This window comes from Eleutherodactylus coqui, chromosome 2, assembly GCF_035609145.1.
Source record: "Eleutherodactylus coqui strain aEleCoq1 chromosome 2, aEleCoq1.hap1, whole genome shotgun sequence".
NCBI classification, from domain to species: domain Eukaryota; kingdom Metazoa; phylum Chordata; class Amphibia; order Anura; family Eleutherodactylidae; genus Eleutherodactylus; species Eleutherodactylus coqui.
This window is the reverse complement of record NC_089838.1, coordinates 275,841,322-275,863,870: the sequence shown is the minus strand read 5'-3', so window position 1 is coordinate 275,863,870 and position 22,549 is coordinate 275,841,322. Positions and strand designations below refer to the sequence as shown.

The 22,549-nt window shown below is 42.3% G+C and overlaps 1 protein-coding gene across 1 annotated transcript in view; it reads left to right on the top strand.

Annotated features, from left to right (window-relative positions):
• Positions 1-350: 350 nt before the first annotated feature.
• The window catches only part of TGFA (transforming growth factor alpha), a 60,098-nt gene continuing 37,899 nt past the window's right edge, over positions 351-22,549 (top strand). The window contains exon 1 of the mRNA XM_066593037.1: positions 351-1,009. Coding sequence (XP_066449134.1) covers positions 967-1,009 — 43 coding nt within the window. The 5' untranslated portion in view covers positions 351-966. The remainder of the gene's footprint in view (positions 1,010-22,549) is intronic.

Below are 22,549 nucleotides of genomic sequence, written 5' to 3'. Positions count from 1 at the left end.
CTTTCCAAGACTCCTGATCCACCTATTTTAGTAGCAGTACAGAAACAAGGGATATAATGTTAAATTACTAGACAAATTTAACATTTAGGCGTCTTTGGAAAATAGGAAGACATCCCCTATGGTCAGCATATGAGCTGCCATCTAATCTTCCTAGAAACAGATACCGCTGGCCTAAGGCGATGACTTATATCTTCTGGTCATTTTTTTCTCACTAAGATAGAAGTAATTGTAGACTTCTTCCACTTTAAAGCTTGCATGACAGAGCAGTGATTGTGAATTTCTGACACCCAAGGAGAGGAGAGTCTGCAGCTAGAAGGGGAGGTTCCCAGAGCGAGAAGTCAGCCTGAGCTCTGACAGCGTTGTCACCTAATGCTCCGAGCTCAGGCAGAGGACACACATACTGTAGATCCCAGCTCCTTATACAACTCGGCTAAGAAGAACCCAAAACTTACAGCAAGAAGCCTCAGGCATTGGATAATTAAAGGGATACCTGCTAAGTGCTTGTCTGCTGCACAGATCATTGCTTGCACCCTCATCACTGTGTCTTTCTAACTACTATTACTCAAAAGTGTCTTTCGAGGGCTCATCCGGAATTGTTCCTGCTCACATCTTGGATATTACTAAACCTGACTATACTTTGAGATTCCGGGATGGAAGCCACAGATAGATTGTAACAATTATACTACAAGAAGAAACCTTCACAAGGATCCTTATTTGCCTATGATGTTAATATTAATTCATCTGCTGTGAATATATATTATCCGAATGCTTATGGCTAGCCGGCCAATGGAGGAAGCAGCCAGTGTTCTTGTAGACTGAATTGGCTGTGTCTTGGAAGAAGGTGAGTCGGCCACTTTCAGGAAAGCCTTGTTGGTATTGATTAAAGGGTCGGTATATTGCCACCTCTGCTTGGGACTTGGCTGTCATTTCCATTGCCACTGGCTACTTGGGATCCACAACTGGACAATGCTGCTGTCATCTGCGGGATACATCATGCTGCTTATCTTAGGTAGGTCACCTTTTGATAAAAGTTGTATTGAATATTGTTTGATGTCTTTAGGAAAGCTTGCCAAGATTCGGTTGTGATCAGAAGAACAGTCCAATCAAAGGCGTGACTTGAAACTACTGGGTGCAGAAGCTTTCACACCTGCGTTGGGGATTTCACTTTCCTGTTCCATTCGGGAAGCAGGAAAGGGGAATCACCTTGGCAAAATGGCTCAGTTTCAGGACGGAACTCAACAGCGACGAATAGACCTAATTGACTATAATGGGGTCCGTTTAATTTCCGCTCAGTTGCCCGGCTTTTGGGGGGGTAAAAAGTGCTGCATGCAGCACTTCTTCTTCCGGTATTTTAAGCGGGATTTGCTACGGAACCTCTGACCAGAGGTCCAACACAGAGGTGAAACCGTCCACTTACCATGTGCCATTTATAATATTAGTATCTTATATTGTTGTAAAAGGGCCTATGCACCCCTCAAGCACCAGGGCCTGTGTGTGACTGCTACCTCTGCACCCCTAAAGCTACCATTTACACAAGTATTCTGATATGAAGAGCAATAGGCTTATTGAGAAGGTGTTCACTGCTTTACATGGAAAGTTGACCATAACGTCAAATAAATAATTTCTCCGATAGGTATCCCAACCAACAGATTTCCATGCAACGATTATGATCATCTTCTATCACTACAGAAATAACTATCCATGGTACCACTGCTCATTATTGCTCATATCTACTGAACTACAATCCTTAAAGTCCACTTGTTACTCTCGGAGCTTGTGGTCTTACATCCAATACCAACCCTGGTCCAACCCTGGTCCACAACGCAACATTTTAGTTTGATTTGTCCAACCAGGGTTGGTATTAGCATAGAGAACTAGCTCCTACAAGTCACTGGGTGGGGGCTATGTCATTCATAAAAATGATGTCCCTGAGATACATGTTCTTCAAACAGGAACAAACACCCTCAGAAGTGATGTATGAAATGTGTGTGTAGATATGGTGAAATTTTTCGGGTTTTTTTAGTATGACCATATAAATTATAGCTGATAAAGCGGAAAGAAAACAAATTGTGACATCATATAATCTTCAAATGCTATGCGACCGAGGTGAATCCTATCTCATCAGGATTTCGGGGTCTACTGCTGGCTCAAACATTAAGTAAATAGTTGCATTACTGGAGGATTAAACAACGTGAGTAAGGTTTATAATATGATAATCCTCCAAGCAATGTTATAATCACTAAGCAGTGATGTCATCACGTAGACATATATGGAGTCATTATACTTGTATGAAATAGAATAACAAATGTCAAAGCTATACTTGAACGTTTTAGGAATCTATAAGGGGGAGGGGAATAAAATAAATAGTATTAAAATAATATTTTACATGCATCAAAAACTTGGAGCTTTTCATCGAAGGTGTAATTTTTTTCCGAGACCTATGATGAGACATAGCTCACCTTTCCACCCAATTCCTAGTGCTGTCATCACACGAAGGGTCTGAGCCTTCCTACGTCTACTAGAGAAGGCAATGGTGAGATGATCGCAAGCAGACTTTCAACCATACCCTACGCTATGGCCAATAGCAATTCAATTAGCTACCCAATGACCCTAGGCTCCATTGGTGCATCACATAAAAAGTTGCATTTTGTGTGGCCAGCTTCAGATTTCTAGTTCCAGAGCAGATTATTAGCATCAGGTCGTTTACCTGATATATACAGAAGGGGATGAGTTAGTAAAGGCCTGCAATAAACTGCACCTACTATAAAAGTTTGTGGCAATGTTTTCTTTACGTAAAAGGCTGTTTCCTCAAGTGGTCCCCTAATGTATATCTGTCAGCAAATGCATCTGCTAGAGTCAGTGATGACTCTCTGCTCTGGTTCTTACATTGGCTGATAAGCCTACCTACCCCATAATATGACCTTCGGGGTAAATTTCAGTGTAGCATATGCCACTATGCTTATATGTTTCTATGAATGTTAGTGTCCTCAGTGGTTAACCATGTACTGGTCTGCTCTGTTATATATGGCCAGCAAGAGACAAGTGATCCAACACCTACAGTCAACTTTACCTATCAACCCCAACTCTTCACCATCATTCTGCTTAGGCAACATGCATGTTATTTCAGATGGGGATAAGTTGGATTTACACCTCTGATGCCGCTTATCCAGGGGAAAGACTAATATTACACAGGTAACATCAAACTTGTCTAAAGTCTAGGTCTGTCCATCTCCCCACCCCTACTTCTGTATTTCATGGCTAGTTATCTATCACTTCCTGAAGAAATAATTACCTCCCTCCAAGAGATCCTCATTGATTTAGAGCTGCTTTTGCCTCCGGAGTGACATTTCTGTATTAGATCAGCAGAAAACTACAAGTAGATGTAGAAACGCTGCTTCCATAAAGAAGAACTCCAATATTTAACCTTGATAACATTTTTGAGCAGGTTCTCCTGGTTAAAGGGCAACTGCCCCTAAATGCATACGTACGGAGCAAACTGGATCTTTGCCTTGTGTGAAGGAAAGCCATCAAAAAAAGGCCAATCGAATCTTCCTGTATGGCTCCTTCACACGGGCATACTTGCGCACAAAAAATTTGCATGCGCAATACAGAGTAAATAAAACCCATTGATTTCAATGGGTTCGTTCAAATGCGCGTATTTTTCCTGTGAATTTTGGTTGCGCAAAAAAATGCAGCATGCTCTATTTCCATAGAAGTCAACGGGGATGTGAAAATTTGCGAAACACTGTGTAATTGGACGGGAAAAAGAACGCGTCTTGAACTCATTAGACTTATTAGCCATTTCAATGGCTGAGAGCATGGGTGCTTTTTTTGCCTTGCGCGTGCAAAAAGAACAGTAAAATACACCAATTCCTGCAGAAAAAAGCAACATTCGTTCCCTAAATACGCAACGCTCATGTGCGTGCAAATACATATACGTCCATGTGAAGCCGCATCAGGATAGGATGATGAACTGTACAAAATTACATCAGTGTGTATATATGGATGCAAAACAGCATTAAAGCGTGCAGCATAATCTGGATTAAAGGAGTTTTCTGGGAATTTACTATAGATGATGAATCCCCATAATAGGTCACGAATAGTTGATTGGCAAGGATCTGTTGCTAAGGATCTCTACCAATCAGCTGATCATCCAGCCCGCTGTCAGTGCAGCTGAGGAAGACATCTGCACTGTGGTTCCAAGTGTAATAGAAGGCATGTTACTCACTGAACTCAATAGGAGTGATGCCTTCTATTACACTTCTGGCTCCGAACACAATGAGGAGTCGGAAGTATAAAACAAGGCATTGCTCCCATTGATTTCAGTGGGCGCTATGTCTTCTAATACGCTTCCGGCTTTAACGCCAATGCAGATGTCTGGCTAGGCTACACCGACAGCAGGCCAAAGGATCAGCTGTTCAACAAGGATCCTGTACAGCGGATCCCCACCAATCAACTACTAATGATCTATTCTGAGGATAGATCATCAATAGTAAATTCCTGGAAAACCCATTTAAATTGGGCATTGAAACCATTTTTCATTAAAGGGGTTACATTGCTTTGAACTATTGATGACCTATCCTCAGGATAAGCCATCAATAGCTGGTGGGTATGTGTGAGATGCTCAGTACCCCCGTGGATCAGCTGTTTGTTGGGCCACTGTCACAGTATATAAAGACAGACAGCTCCGCACATTTTACAACATCCCTGGTTGATTTTACAGACACTGTTCTCACCGAATTCACTGTGACAACTGGCGGTGAACAGCTGATCGGCAGGGGTCCCAAGCGGTATACCCCAGCCAATCAACTATTGAGGATAAGTCATCAATAATTCAAAGCTGGACAACTCCTTTAATGCTGAGTCAGCCAGAATCTCTAACATCAGGTGCCAAACTATGTAGGGCTGCCCATACATTTTATATAGCTGTCTGTCGAATGCATACGCATACATGTGGAGTTGTATGTGTTTTGAATATGTACATGGAAAGAAAGCCAGTGCCAGACACTTCTGGTAGTGGCTCACCTCCGCAGAACAAATCCAACTACCTGATCCTTATCTTCTGCTGTCAGAGGAGAGTCATGAGGCTCCTTACACCGATTGGCCGGCCCTTCTGAAATCATTGGTTAAGGCTTATCTAATGTACACGTTCAATTTTAGAAGTAGGTTTAATAGACATTAGCTGTGGATAGCTTGTGGATAATTGCTCTACTGATCTCAGCAATGACTCCTTATATTACTGTCTAGTCTGAAACTCCACCTAAGAATCCAGTCATTTCTGATAGATTATATTAATCTCATGATAATTTTTTTTACTTCCCAGATGAGCAAATATGAACATATTTGTGTATATTGTCATTAAATTCTCATAGGACCTTAGAACATGGCAGGTGGCGCCACACAATGGAAGGCTATAGGGACCCCCTGTCATTGCGCTACGGGTGACGGCATCCACCTCCGGGTTCTCTGTACTGGGAAACATAACACTTGTATTTCCTTGGTGGCATCTCTTGGTGACTCAGAGAAAGGATGACACTAGAGGTGCGGCTCCTTCTCTTGTTTGTTTTTTAATTTGGTGATATTAAAACCAGCAATCATCCTGGAGAGAAAAAATTAACCCCTGACCTTCTGCAGCCACCAGTACGTTACTCTGACGTATACCTGCCTTGGCAGTCTATAGAATTCTAGTACATATTTCTCCAATAAAGTGCATTGCATTTTGGTCTGGATCCAGATGACAGCCGCAGAGATGTAACACAGCTGCAGATACATACCGGTAGTAATGTCATGACCCATATAAATACAAGTAGCTGCATGTCGTGACACGGTGTGACATACCGGTCAGGTGCCAATGCAATTTATCAAACAGTCATTGAGAGAAGTGCATTGCACCCATGCATGACCGGCCATAACAATGTGCGACCCATGTGGTTACATAAGGCACGAGCCACCAGCTGGAAGGGGTCATAGGCGATGCACGCTGGGGGCGAATCCTCCCCTTAGATATCCCTGGCCAAATGACCTTTTTCCCCTGTGCAGCAACATCTTGTGGGGCTAAATGAATCTTCCTCCTCCTGGCTCTGTCTCCTTCCCTCTGATGTTTCTATGCACTACTGTCAGCCCTTCAGCTCCCCCCTCTGTAACACAATTGCTTAGTTCTGCTACTGCATTTATGTTATAAGCTTTGTTCTGTAGCTGTATTTATGTTATGAGTTTGATTTTGGTGTTGTAAATCTCTGCTGAGCTTGGTTGTGGTACTGTATATATGGGCTCAGTTTGGCTATGGTGCTGTATTATGTACTGAGCTTGGTTCTGGTGCTGTATTTATGTGCTAAGTTTGGTTCTGGTGCTGTATTTACATTATGAGCTTGGTTCTGGTACAATATGTATTCACTAAGCTATTCTGGGGCTCAATTTATGTACTGAACTTGGTTCTGGTCCTGCATTTATGTTAGGAGCTTCTAGTGTGTGTATGCTGCTATCTTGCTGCTCCCTGCAACAAAATACAGGCAGACCTTCTATGAGTGCAATATATATTGTTCTTTCCTGATGACCGGGGGGAGGGTGTCAAAAAATTGGCACTGTTTTGCTGGTTGTCATTGGAAACAGTCAACAAGCTTGTTGTCAGACACACCCCTAACTGCATAGTTCTATAATGCGCTGAGACCGTCATGTATTCCTGCATCTGATTATTATACAGTGACAGAAGGCAAATCACCAGAGTAAGGTCTGGCAGTCATTGTCTCCACAAGGAATACTGGGAGATTTCAGCTCTGAAGCCTGCAGATTTGTGTGACTTTACACTGGACAACTATAGCCTGATTAGCCATTTGGAGTGCTCACTAAAGCAACTCGTTAGTGTTTGAACAACTGTTCCCTATGTGCTTTTAGGGCTTAAATAGACGAGTGTGTTACGTAACACGCTCGCTCCTGCTCAATTTTTTTTGCACAGTGAACCAGTATATTTTGTGCTCGTGCCTGCGCAAATACTGACCGTATTTGTGCAGGCACCGCTCAGTCACATGGGTGGGGGAATCACCCTACCTTGATTTAAATCGCTAATTAGACTAATGCGGTGCAGGTGATCGCAGGTGTGCACTGCATTTAGCACACACCCACGCATGCAGATGTGCATGTTGGCACACCTCCTATAGACCTCCATGGAGTATGCAAACACGTACAAGATAGAGCAGGTCCAATTTTTTGCGCGAGCGAAAACAATGGGCGCAAAAAAGTAGTAAGAATGAGCCCATTAAGATCAATGGGATCTATGCTCCGTGTTATGCGTGTGGGATTTTCCCGCACCCAAAAAAAACGAGCCAAAACACGCTCGTCTGCTTAAAACAGCGATCATTCAGTAGTTGTTCCGTCTCAGTAGATGATTGTTCATCACCCTGTTGGTGGCCGCGTTTACACAGAACAACTGTCATTTGCGTTCTCTCTTTGAGCAATTATTCGGACGGTAGTCATTGCAGCTCAGTCCCATTCACTTCAGTGATATTTCGCTGCAGTACTGGACACAACCAATGGACACGTGTGGCGCTGTTTATGAAATAAAGCCCCCTCTAAGCCCCAATGAGCTAGATAGTGTATCTTATAAAGACTTTTTATACCACTATATTATGTCTAGATTGTAGAGCTTGATGGTAAGCAATCAGCCGGCCTCGCTTTTATTGCTTAGAATCAATTTACTACCTGCTGCATTTTATACTGGTGACAAGTGAGTTACTAAGAGGCGACACGTTGAGTTATTAAAGCCTCTTTACATGCAGCCAAGCAGCATCAATTAATGTAATGTAATATAGTGAATGTCAGTAGCCACACATCCAACATAATTACAGTCCTCTAAAGAACAGAACCTTGACTCTATTTCTGGCAGATCGGTTAAAGGGGAAATCCATTTTTAATAAAACGATTTCAAGGGATTAAAAGTTAAAGGGATGAGTTCAAGAGAACAAACCCTTATTGTGCATTATATCATAGGTCTTTATACGAAATTGTAGAACTCCTTTAGTTCACGTTTGGTATGTGTCAGCAGATCTTTACACATATCACTTGTAGCGGAAGACTGTTGAGATGCTACTTCCAAGTATAAACTGTGTATATTGCGTGGTATACATATAATGAAAGAGGTTTCACTGGGAAAACACATTGGCGGTCCATTCTGACGATAGGTCATCAATTGGTCATCAAGTTGCTAGATAGACGTTGAAGGCATCCCAACACTCTACTGATCAATGGTTGGGCTCCCACCACTCGCACATTGATGCCTTGTCTTTATGTGTATGATATGTGTTTTTTCCTAGAAATCACCTTGAATTTTTAGTATAATTGTAGACTTCCCCTTTAATACATAATAATGAAAAAGGTTTCACTGGGAAAACACATTGGCGGTCCATCCTAACGATAGGTCATCAATTGGTCATCAAGTTGCTAGATAGACGTTGAAGGCATCCCAACACTCTACTGATCAATGGTTGGGCTCCCACCACTCGCACATTGATGCCTTGTCTTTATGTGTATGATATGTGTTTTTTCCTAGAAAACACCTTGAATTTTTAGTATAATTGTAGACTTCCCGTTTAATACATAATATTTTATTATATCCTGAAATAGCAAACAGTAGAATTTTGCTGGACCGTGCATGTATAATCGTGTATGAATACCTTCACTACCCACAGATCTTGGCTTGGTCACTATGTTTACAGCAGTTGCCGTCCACCTTTGATGTCCAAGGAAAGTTTCTGTGAATTGCTTAGTATCACTTCCCTGAGCTTTTTAATGTATTCACATGTACAGTGCATGAGGATTGAACTATTGAAAATCATACAATGAGCCATGTTGTAATGATATCCAGCAATCATGTTATATTGTTCTCTTCGCCTGTCATTGTTTAGTGCCTTTCTCATGAGGTGCCAAGTAATAAAGGGTTCCTGGAAATTGTATACTAAGTCATTTACTGCGTCTGCATGCTGTATAATTGACAATACTAAGCATTCTCCAGATATTTGACTACAAACATACTAGTAAATTGTCAATACATTACAATAATCATGGCTGAAACCATTCTTGGTACATGTCGTAGAGTCTACAATACCATTCCCCTTGACTTAATAACTGAGACCATAGCACAGCGTGGGGTCTGTTGTACCATGGATAGCACCTGCACTAAACGAACCCCAATGACTTCTAGTGGGGTCCATTGGGTTCTAGTATAGGGTCCTCCAACTGCTGTTGTACACATAAGAGTTAAGGCCCTTTTACACTGAGCGATTATCGTTCAAAAAAACAAAATTTTTTCCTATGAACGAGCCAACGATGTATCTGCTCTATAAACAGGTTGTCCAAGCGATCTCTGATGTCATTCGCTCATTTGGTGTAAACGGACCGATGGCTAACTTTAAGGCCCTTTTTGGTAGAGGCCTGTTATCGGGCCGAGCGTTCTTCTGAATGTTCGTTCGCCTGGCAATTGGGCTGTATAAAAGGACCGACGATCAGCTGATAAACAAGTGAACGCTCATCTATAGTAGTGATCGCTCATCCTCATAAGCCGGTTCGCTGCCCGTGTAAACGAAACAAGGGTGTGTGTGGGTCAGCGCTTGTTATATCGGGCTAAGAACTAAGCTCATGTATAAGGTCCATTAGATTGAAAGCTCTTAAGATGGAATACCTTTTAATGGTCCATCGATGTACCACCAATCAACGAATGTTTGTATTGCGCTTATTCGTCCGCTCATCATTGGTCCCTTTACATTATTGGAGGTAAGGTCCAATAATCATCTTGTGTAAAAGGAAGTTAACTCAATACCATTTAATGGTTTGCAAATATGATTGCTACTAAACTGTTTGGGAAAGGATATTTCTTTTTACGCGCATTAAAATTGCACATAAAATAAGTGAGTGGGAAGATAGAAAGCAGCGTTTTATGGGATAGGCCCAGTAAAGCGCCTGTAATATGTGGATTGTCAGCTAATATCCTAGTGGCTCACTAGCATAACTGCAAGTTGCGCCCAATAACTCGAGCGCAATTTGCATCAGACAGCACATGGACACTTGTCTATGTACTGTCTGATATACATGGACACAGCACATTCCCATGCATTGGCATGTTCTATGTCTTCTCTGTGAAACGGACAGGAACAGGAAGTGCCATTAGTTTTTTCATATGGACCTTGGGTCCCTGTTAAATATATGTCCATGTGTAGAGCCTCATAGACTATAATGGGCCCGTGTGCTGCCCATGTAATTACGCACATGGCCCAAAAATATACTAGTGTGCACCTAGCCTAAGGCAAAGTCGCTCCCAAGGTCCAGAGAAGTAATGATAATGGTATGTTTATTCAGGTGACTGGAGAACATAAAAATTCATATTACAGTGTAATAGCTAAATGGACTTGGATGACGCTCCTGGAATACCAATTCAATGTGTTATTGTAGGCCTGTAAAAAATGTAGAGATTTTTGTGTAAAATTATATTACAGTCCACCCATTGGTTACACATGGTGGAGGCAGCCATTACTCAGCCTAGAAAGTATTAAGACAACATGGCCAGTTACTTTAATAGGAATAGTTATTGGGATTTGGACACATTTACAGGAGATTATGAAAGTTCATAAAGGTCTCTTTAGCATGCAGGATCCTAAATGACAACTTGGGTCAGGACAAGTGGTAGGCACTAGAGATGAGCGAGCATACTGGCTAAGGACAATTGCTCGAGCGAGCATTGTCCTTAGCGAGTACCTGCCCGCTCGGAAGAAAAGGTTTGGGTGCTGGCGGGGGGCGGGGAGTGGCGGGGGAGAGCAGGGGGAACGGAGGGGAGATCTCACTCTCTCCCCCCCGCTCCCCCCTGCTCACTCCCGCAACTCACCTCTCACCCGTGCCAGCACCCGAACCTTTTCTTCTGAGCGGGCAGGTACTCGCTAAGGACAATGCTCGCTCGAGTAATTGTCCTTAGCGAGCATGCTCGCTCATCTCTAGTAGGCACCTGACTAGGCTGCACTGTAAAGTGATTCGATGAATGGAAAAATTGGGCATGGCAATACCAGATGTACCATAAGGCATTAGAACTTCAAAACACACTAATTATACAGAGATATAATATAAATCCTCCTGCTATGGTGACCAACAAGAAGAGGAAGCTACATATAAGCAAATGTAGACAAGTCAACCACATGGAGAAGAGGAATGAAGGAAAGTGGATGATGTGAAGTTGCTAGGGGCAGCATTGTGGCTGGCAAAAGGAACATTGTGGCCAGGTCTTTGGAGCATAGTAGATGGCAACTTGGGGGCATTGTGGTTAACACTCAGAGGCATTGTTATTGGCAGGAGGGATGCACTGTAACTGAAATTAGGGGATATAGGGGCAGACACACCATGATTGGTGCTGCTTATTAGGACAGGAGGGGAGCAATTTATTTCATCCGGCTAGAGTATTATAGCACCTTCTTTTGCTCCTCCCTAATGACATCACTTCCTACAGGGCTCTGTTCATGGTGTCCCAAAAATGCATATACACATACACTTTAGCTATTATTATTGAACCCATTTAGAATACGCACATTGATGTGGTTGGTGATCTGGGTCCACACAATATCTCTACAAGAAAGGTTGAGGAAGGTCACAAAACAGATCACACAGTGTTGTTATAAGGGCACGAAGCCTTCTGGATACTTGATAATGAACTTGCAAGTTCAGGCAATGAGAACCCAGCAAAGAAGGAAGTTATTAATATTAAGTCAGCTTTTATATATTACTTTTGGCCAGGGGCGACCTTAGGTTGCTTAGCACCCTGTGCAAAATTTTTTTGGTGCACTCATACTGTCATAAGAAATAAATTTTATATATATATACTGTGTATGAGCAGTTTTCCTGTATTCTGCTTGTGCAGAAAGCAGCTAAATAGTAGCATAGCAACACCAGAACAGCTCAGTGAATAAAGACAGTACCAAAACCAAGCTCATAATACAAATACAGCACCAGAGCCAAATTCATAATGTACCAGAACTGAACTAAGTACATAAATACAATAAGAGAATCACAAGATACTGCTACACGAAAGAACCTTTTGTGACCCTACAACTGACTCACCTTGGCAGAAATATTAATGCAAGTTGTTATAACCAATTCAACTTTTCTACTAATGAACCAACATTCACTATGAGCATGCACCGTGTTTTACTGAAAATAAGACCCTGTCTTATATTAATTTTTGCCCAAAAAGAGGCACTAGGTCTTATTTTTGGGGTGGTCTTATTATACTTACCTAGAAGGTTCAGTCCACGTCCCTTCTGCTGCTCTCCGCAGATCTGATGCATTTTCCGCAGTCCTTTGCTGCTCATACAACATCACTTCCTGGTATCGGGATTCATTAATCCCACCTCCAGGAAGCGATGGCTATGATTGGTTCTTTGCGCACCCAATCTATGCAGTGCTGCATGAACCAATGTGATGGCTGTGATTGGTTTATTCAGCTCCGCATTGATTGGCTGAGCAGCAGTGGAATTACCAATCAACAGCCATTGTGTTGTAGAGGCGGGATCTGTAAATTGGCTGAGCCGCGGCCAATGACAGCCATCGCATTGCTCCATCCAGTGCTGCATTGATTGGCTGAGCAGCGGTCGAAGAACCAATCAGAGCCATTATTTCCTGGAGGTGGGATTTATGAATCCCATAGCCAGGAATGATGTTTTACAAATGGCTAAGAACTGCGGGAACCTCTAGAGATCAGTGGCAGTGACCTGGACCAAGCCTGCTAGGTAATGTATTCTTTTTTTTTATGTAGTGTAACTAGGGCTTATTTTTGGGGTAGAGCTTATATTAACAAGCCTCCCTGAAAATTTGCCTAGGTCTTTTCAGGGAAACAGGGTAGTCAGTTGAGTGGGTCACTGAATGTAGAGTATTTTCTAAGTCAACATATTTGATGGAATGGGAGCCGGAAATATGTTGCGATAAAACTAGACCTATTAGTCAACCAGCGGTTTGCGAAAGCTGTAGGCAATCTCTCCTGTGCTACAATGGTGACCACCATATCAGCCACCTTTCCGAGGAACAGATGTAAGTAAATATGGGGTGAACAGATAACAAGTTATATTTACTAATAATTGGCAGGCTTATTGTATTTGTGGGAAATTATCTTTCAGCTTTTCTCTCTCTCTCTCGTTATGTATAGATTGCACAAGTATTGCAGAATGCAGCAATTACCAGCTGTCAGCTCATTCCTTCTTCTGCTGAGCTGGATGAGAATGTCTCACCTATCTTTCTGCATTCCTGTGATAGCAGAAAGGCAGTTTCTCACAGGTCTCTCAGTCCTGGAAGCACGTGGCTGGGAGGCGGTCAGGGAGACAATGTTTAGTGACAACTCCCCTCTTTGGGAATGAGAGCAGAAGGAGGTGTAACTGGCTTGAGTCACCTGTGGGAGTGGACTGTCTGCACATCCATGTCCAGGTTCCACACCTTACGGCAAACCAAGAATAACTCATCTCATGGCATCGATGACATCACAAGTGCTATACAATGTAACCCGTTTAGTATTAAGTAGAACGAGTACTCAAAGGTCAGCCTGGCCAGCCAAAGACACAGTAGCATTATTCTATAGTCAATGCATGCTATTCATAGATAGACTGAAATTAACAAGAATATTTAGTGATGTTGCCGTCCCATCACTGTTTTTGCAGTCTGGGGTATATAGAGTTTATAGACCATTTACTGTACTCAGTATGTAGATATATTAAAGATTGCAGAACATCAGCCAAAGTAAATTCAGTAGTTTACTACTCTGATGCAACCACCGTGGTGTTTTTCACTTTATAGCTAAATCCATGGGAATCAATATATGTATGTATATATATGTGTGTGTGTGTATATATATATATATATATATATATATATACATGTAAGCAGAGCTGCATTAACAAGGGTTGTCCAAGTATTAAAAAAATGTTTAAATGGCAGGGCATGTGATAAAATAACAAAAGAAGCAGTACTTACCTCTCCCCTACTCCCAGGAAACAGTGCATCAGATCCTGCTGTCAGCACAGACTGGAAGTTAGGTGACCGCTACAGCCAATCAGAGGACGCATCATCACCATCTGTTTTCTGGCATCAGTGCCATGATGCCAGGAGTTGGGAACCTTGTGGCCTCTTTAAGGTTAGAAGAGACCCCCATCTAACTACTGGCTGGGACCCAGGCCCTACTTGACTCCCTATCACAACCAAATATTGGACAGGTGGTCACACCTACATGCAGAGGCATAACTTGAAGCTTCCTAATGTGAAATATGTAACAGGGCCCCCACCTATATAATGCTTTATTCATAGTACTGGGCTCCCTATATGGAGAAGAGAGGCCTTATGGGCCCCCTAAGGCTCCTGGGCCCGGGTGCAACCGCATCCTCTGTATCCCCTATAGTTACGCCACTGCCTACATGTGTACCTCTACAGCCAAGCCACTGACTACCATAGACTTCCATTGAGAGAGTCATACCTTACATAGCCACCACCTGTATGAGTAGGACTGGTAAAAGGGATATTAGAAGACCCCTTTTTTCTGAAAGGTGTGAGTCTCAGTAATGAGCACGGAATTCACTACCAATATAAATAGTACCTGACAGAAATGTAATTACCTAGAGCAAACTTGTGTCCCATAGATTAATTACAGAGTCATGGTCACCGCTGTTATATAACATGTATAGTTTGAACTGTGTGAAACTACAGCTTCCAATAATTATAAGTGTATGCACAAAGTGAAGGCTCCCATGTCCTGGTTCTTCCAATCCAGTTATTATTCTAACAACTGGAAGAACTGGCCGGGTTTGGAAGGTGGATGGCGGAGGTCCCAGAGCTGGTGGAGGCTTTGGGACACATACCTATTTGCATTCTCTCTAAACTGGCCCTGTATTTGTTTGCATAGTTTCTCAGAATTCGAATGGCCCACCAGAAGACAAGAAGATCTGATCCGACATGGCCCCAGAAACAACTGAGCATAAGTGGACAACAGAGCTTCCAATGCAATTAAAGGGTGTTGCATGTCTAGGCAGCATTATTTACGAAACACTTAAAACCATGGAATGAAGTTTTGAATGTTATCTGACCCATTGTCCTCAGTCCTTTAAGGGTATTTTACATTACCTCATTCACAGATGCTTGTTTATTGGCTGGTCATGTCTTTTTAGGAAGCATAAAAGTGCTCGCTGGTCAACTGCAAATCTTTTCTAAACAGGAATTTGTGCAGCCCACCAATGATAGCTGTACAGACAACCAACAATAACTGACGGGATAAACTAATCATATTAACAATCCTTTGTCCCGATACTTAAGATCATTTGTCATGTGTGAACACCAGCAAGCGAGCACCGATCAACATACTTTATTGATCAGCACTTGCTACAATGAGTCAACTCTTGGCCCATGTAATCGGACCCAAGACTACCCTAAACAAAAGTGGGTAACATTATAGCCTACCAAGCTGCCATAATCCTGAACAATACTGCCTCTCTGGTCTAGTTCCTAGATTTTTGCAAAACCAAACTAAACCAATTTTCTGTTTGGGCAAGAGTGTGAGCAGTGGTCAATCCAAGAATAGGCCATAAAGATGTTAGCAGGCCATCTGGTGCATAATCATTATCTTTATTTGTATAGCGCCAACATATTCGCTTACACAGACGGGGAATACAGAAAAACAAAAGTACAAAAATTGCAGAACCACGGTTACATAGTAATCAGTTGATGGAAACAATAGGGGAGGGTCCTGCTCCAACGAGCTTACATACTACAGATAATGGGGTGATACAGAAGTTAAAGGGGCTGGAGATGTGCACGGTATGGTGGGGTGGAGAGTGAGGGATTCTATACACATAGACAATGGTCAGACATTTAGCCATGTGATGGAAGAATCGGTATGACTGCAGGAGTGGTTGATGGTGGCTGGCAAAGATTGCAGTCAGTAGGTCCAAGAACATGTTATCAGGCGGAGTACAGAGGGGTTTGTTTAGGGAATGCGGTATGCCTCCCTGAAGAGGTGCGTTTTTAGAGCACGCCTGAAGTTCTGCGAGTCCTGGATTGCTCGGGTAGCCTTTGGTAGTGCGTTCCAGAGGACCGGTGCTGCTCTGGAGAAGTCTTGGATGTGGGAATGAGAAGTTTGAATTAAAGGGGCGCGCAGTCTGGTTTCGTTAGCACAGCGAAGAGCCCGGGCTGGGTGATGGATTGAGATGAAGGAGGCAATATAGGGGGGCACTGTGCTGTGGAGGGCTTTGTGGATAAAGGTATGAGTTTAAATTGAATTCTGTATTTAACGGGCAGCCAGTGCAGTGACTGGCACAGGGCAGAGGCGTCCGAGTAGCAGCTGGCATATTGTACATTATATTACTGCACTTCTTTTTTTTTTTTTCTTTTTTTCTTATATTACTTCTACACGTGATTCCTTTGAAATAATTGCTACCTTTTGAAGGTATTTGATCTGATACTCTGGAATGTTATCTGACCAGCTTGTTAGACAGTTTCATGCATGCAAATTATAAGCCGATGTTTTGCCGTCAGTCATCTTCTGAATGCATGGCCTGGAATTCAATGGGAAAATTGCCTGTACATAATATTAGGGAAGAGTTGTGTGTGACATTGGCTGGATTGTGTCCAGAGTAAATTAGATCAGAGGATGGGAACTAAACGAGTTTCCAAAATTGCAGGTGATTTTCCTTCACAAAAACAGTGATTACAACTATGAGACTGCCAAAAAGATGTCCTTGGCGCGTCATAAACTGGGATGTGTGGGCAGCAGTGGGCAAGAAGCCATGAATAATGTAGCCTGCACCAATAGAAGAGTTACCATGCACAACAATATTGTCCAACATGAATTTTGGTACTCTTCAGGATTTAGATCTTTGACTCAGATATTATATGACTAGATAAATTAGATTGTGGCATTCAAAAGAAGGGGCTCATAGCAAGTGTCAAACTGTAGTCCCCATTTCTAAATTTTGCAACCCAGAAGGGCATTTGAGCCGATTCCACATCGCTTATTTGCAGGGGATATTTAGCAGCTGCATAGCACTGTACACTGATAACACTAAAAGGTAGAACGTAAGTGGGCTGGGCCAAGAACAAAACTCTTATTGATATACCCTATTAGAGCATATGAATGTCATCGAGCGGTGTCCTCCATTCGGGACTGTAATCTATGAGCAGGAACGGATGGACACTCCGTAAGAGTGGCTCTTATTCTAGTGGATCGTGAGCTGCCCTCGTATTAAAAGGGCAGCCATTTATGCGAATTGCCATAATGTAGCACCACATGGGACAATGAGCTGTTTGGCGTGGGTGCCGGGAGTGATCAGCTATTTTCCTCAGGGGCCGCATTCTGAAAGGGGTTGTCTGTGCTGGGATAACCCCTTTAAACATAACTTAGGTGGACGTACTCCATTTTTAAACTTGACTAATTGCATAGAGTTGTTACCGTATATAAAATGGGATGTGGTACTATATAAAATGCAAAATAGATAGCTTTCACATGGCCTTCATGCGATTGCATTTTAGTGCTCAGTAGAACAGGATTGCCTCAAGTTGTGGTCACAATAAGGAGGATGCAGTGTGACCTTATTATGGCACATAAAACCGATCTAATACATGAGAATAACTGGACCTATTCACAGTCACATAACACTGGCACTATACAGTTGCTAGAAAAAGTAAGTGAACCTTTTGGAATTCCCTGGATTTCTGCATTGATGACTAATAAAATGTGATCTGACTGTTATCTAAGTCACAATTGTAGACACGCATAATTTAGCTAAACTAGTAACGTACAATCAGTTGTACCTTACATGTCTTTTATTGACCACATTAAGTAAACATTCATAGAATCAAAGACTGGTAGAGTTGGAAGGGACCTCCAGGGTTATCGAGTCCAACCCCCTGCTCAGTGCAGGATTTATTAAATCATCCCAGACAGATATTTGTCCAGCCTTTGTTTGAACACTTCCATTGAAGGAGAACTCACCACCTCCTGTGGTAACCTGTTCCACTCATTGATCACCCACACTGTCAGAAAGTGTTTTCTAATATCCAATCTGTGTCTCCTCCCTTTCAGTTTCATCCCATTGCTTCTAGTCTTTCCTTGTGCAGAGAAGAATATGGCTGATCCCTCTGCACTGTGACAGCCCTTCAGATATTTGTAGACCAATATTAAGTCTCCTCTCAGCCTTCTTTTTTGCAAGCTAAACATTCCCAGATCCTTTAACAGTTCCTCATAGGACATGATTTGCAGACCGCTCACCATCTTGGTAACTCTTCTCTGAACTTGCTCCAGTTTGTATATGTCTTTTTTAATGGAGTGCCCAGAACTGGACACAGTATTCCAGATGAGGTCTGACTAAGGAAGAGTAGGGGAGGATAATTACCTTCCGTGATCTAGACTTTATGCTTCTCTTAATACATCCCAGAATTGTGTTTGCCTTTTTGGCTGCTGCATCACATTGTTGACTCATGTTCAGTCTGTGACATTCATACTGCAGGGTGAAAAAGTAAGTGGACCCTTAAATTTAGCAACCTGTAGATCCCCTATTAGCAGCAATTACAGTCCTCAAGCCACCCCAAAAGGTCCTGTTTTCAGGCTATCCCATAGTAAGAATACCTATGTCTGAGGCACTGACAATAATTAAATCACCTGTGCAATACTGAGGAAATCCAGAAAATATGACCTGTTGGGGTGCCTTGAGGACTGCAATTGGGAAACACTGGTTAAGATATTAGTTTATCTTTAAAGGGGTATTTGAGGACATGAAAAAACGTTTTTACAGCCTTAAAATTGTATGAAATTAAGAGAAAATGAATACTTACCTATTCTGGCAGCTCCTTGTTCAGCACTGTAGCCCCGGTGCCCAGCGCATAGAACCCAAAGGTAGCGGGCGGTCATGGGCCTTACATTGTGCACATGACTGCTTAGCCACTGACAGGCTTCAGCAACTATAGAAGTATCACAGCTAAAGCCTGTGAGTGGCTGAGTAGTCATGTGCACTATGTACATCATATGATCACCTGCTATTGCTTCCGGGGTCTATGTGTCGGGCAGCGGGACTGAGTGCTGGACGAGGAGCTGCCGGAATAGGTGAATATTATTATTTTTTCTTCATTTCAGGTGATTTTAAGGCTATAAAAGGTTTTCTTCATGTCCCGGAAAACCCCTTTAAATCAATATTATTCTCAAAATTATCTGTTTATGGCTGCATCATTTAATCCGTGTCGGATTGAAGAAAACGATTCACCCTCCAGCTATAAAACAAATATGTGCACATCCACTTCTACTTTCTATGATAAATTGTTGTTATCATTGCACACACCGAATGTATTTTCACCAAGGTTTAATAGAAAATTTGTGAATCAGACAATAAGAAACAAACTGTTCAGTTCGTTGGTTATTTCATGGATGCTTCGCACTCCAAGGTTGGCCCAGGTTCATTGTTGCATGAACTGTTTGTCACCAGTACACATTGTTCTTCCTCACATCTACTACCAACATGTTCTTCGCATCACTGTTGTACCCACATACAAGTAGTAAGACGCCTGGAGGCCACACACAGTATATAACATATTGCTATAGTGACAAGCCATTGGCTCTAAAATCAGCTTCAATGTTTGTTTGTTTTTGCTGGACTTTTGGTGTCCAATGAGTCAAGGACATTGTCCTGTAGAGAAAACTTTTCAGCAGTTATCTCATTATCATCACAGGTAGGATTGCAATGACAGGTAACCTATATAGATAACCCAGAATCCACCATCCGTGGTCACAGCTCACCATCCCTTCCCCCACTAAAGAAGCAGAGTATGCCCACAACATTCTCCTATAGAAGTCAATGGGTGAGCTCCTGCCCATTGAGTAAATGCGTTTTGCTGTGAAGCATATCTCTAAATTCTGTTAACTGCAGCCTGGGCAAGATGGCCGCCCCCGTAGTCATTTATAGACAAAAGCATAAACAATCTACAATCAGAAAATAAAAACAGAATAGACATACGTGTGCCAACCATGTTTACAATTGAATAAGCCCAACATCAGTAAGAAATATATATAGGTGGTCAGGGGCGTAACTATAGGGGATGCAGTTGCACCGGGGCCCAGGAGCCTTAGGGGCTTAGGGGACCCATAAGGCCTCTCTTCTCCATATAGGGTGCCCAGTACTATAAATAAAGCATTATAGTTGGGGGCCCTGTTACTGGTTTTGACTTGGGGCCCCGAAGCTTCAAGTTACGCCTCTGTAGGTGGTATTTTGTCTTTAAGTACTTAAGGCCAGATTCACGTGAGCATATGCGTATTTGTAGAACAAGTGTAGCAAAAACATTGAAATGGGCTAATCAGTCTAATGAGTTCCGGATGTGTTATTTTTCCTGCGCAATCACGCAGGGTTTCACGCATCTCCTAGAATATTGCGTGCGAATTTGCGCACCCCCATTGACTTCTATGGGGATTTTTAGTGCGCAAATGTAAAGGAAAGTAAAGCATGCTGCATATTTTTTTGTGCGACCAATATGCACAGAAAAAATCGCGCATGTGAACAAACCCATGGAAATCAATGGGTTATTGCAAATGCAAATTTTGCACGCACAAAAATGCATGCAAATGCGCGCGCATGAACCTGGCCCTATTCTTATCCCCAAGAGCATGCAGATTTGCACACATTATGTAATATGCATGAACCGGCATGGTTTTAGACTTGTCTTTCGAAACTCGTTTATCAGCTATGTAAATGAATGGGATTCTTCTGAGAAGTACAGCTTTAAGGGTGACTTTACCTTTTACAGTCAAGTAATGACTTACCAATAACCTATAAAGCTGTTCACTCATCAGCTATATAACTAAAAACATGTATCCCTCCCTCCCTATTAAGGAGTTAAACAAGAACACCTAAATATTACCTGACACTTCTTCATAAACTGTATGTGGCTTACTGCATAGAACTTAGACTCAGAACTTCCCCGTCAAGAAGATACATTGCTTCGCAACTTGGCAAAAGTCAAGCCCAACCACTTCAAAGGCAAGGACCAGAAGCCCTGAGCGGCTGCTCCAGCAGTTACATACAGCACAAGTAAATCAGGACCTTTCTCCTCCTCTTGTTTGGTTTGGCTAATGGCGTCAGTGTAATTAGCCGAAGGAGACGGTGGAAGAAAAATGATCGCTGCATGGAGTTAGTTTTACCTGAATCAAAAAACGAACACATTAAGCTACACGTTCACTTTGAAGGAGACATTTGACCAAATTTTAGGGGGGGAGGGGGTCACTGGACAAATTCTATGTCCGCAGTGTATTTCTGCAGCCTGTGAATGGAAGTTTGAAAATTGGATAAGCAGCAGTATCGGTCAAGCTACGAGCAACAAAGACAGCTTATCTTTTTGATAAATGAGGTCCATTATGTGGTTGAGGAATGGTGCGGTTTTCTGGGTGTATCGCGTATATTTTTTTGCTAATTAAAAGTAGATAGCTAAACATTTTCTACTTTTGTAATGTATTTGTATTATCAATTTGTAGGCCATCTTGCCTGAGTTGTGTTTACCAGCATTTAGAAATATGCTTTACAGCAGCCTCATAGGCCATAGACACAATGAGCAGAAACCATTGATTTCAATGGAAGAGTGTTGTCGGGGTGCTTTGTAACCAGTGCAGAGAGGGAGAGGAGGTGAGCTGTGACCATTACTTATTGTGAACAGTGAATCTTCTTTTATCTATGTATACTGTAGACGTCACCTTTTATTGTAATCCTGCCTGTAATGATTCTGAGATGACTGATAAAAAGTTTTCTCTACAGAATAGGAAGAGTCAGCCTATTATTAATGGTACATACTCTGATTTGGGCACCGTTAATAGTGAGGTAACACAGGGGTCAGTGTTGGGTCCTATTCTTTTTAATATATTTATTAATGACCTTGTAGAAGGATTGTTCAGTAAAATATCAATATTTGCAGATGACACAAAATTATGAACAGTAATTTATACAAGAGAGGACAGAATGTGGTTGCGAGAGGATCTGGATAAGTTGGGGGCAGAAAAGTGGGAAATGAGGTTTATCACTGATAAATGTAAGGTTCTGCACATGGGCAGAGGAAATCCATGTCACCATTACACACTAAATGGGAAACCACTGGGGAACACCAACATCGAAAGGATTTGGGGATTTTAGTTAACTATAAATCTAACTGGAGCAACCAGTGTCAGGCAGCTGCTGCCAAGGCTGTCTCTGGGCTTGTGAGTCCAGTGGGCGGTCCTACTCAATGTTTGACAGATAGAGATAACCGTGCAGCCCTGAATAGCACCGCCCACTAGACTCATAACTCAGAGAGCAGGGAGCCAACTCAATAAATACCAACTTATATTTTCCCACATATAACATGCTGCTCACAAGACAGTCTGTACAATGTCCTGAGATGTCCATGGATGTGGTTATCATCTCCATGTATGTTGGGTGGTGTGCTTCATTATATTAGTTGATATAATATTACTACCTTCTCAATATCTCATTAGTGTGACATAGAAGATTATTAGTAAGTGACAGAGGCTCCGCTTGACAGAGTC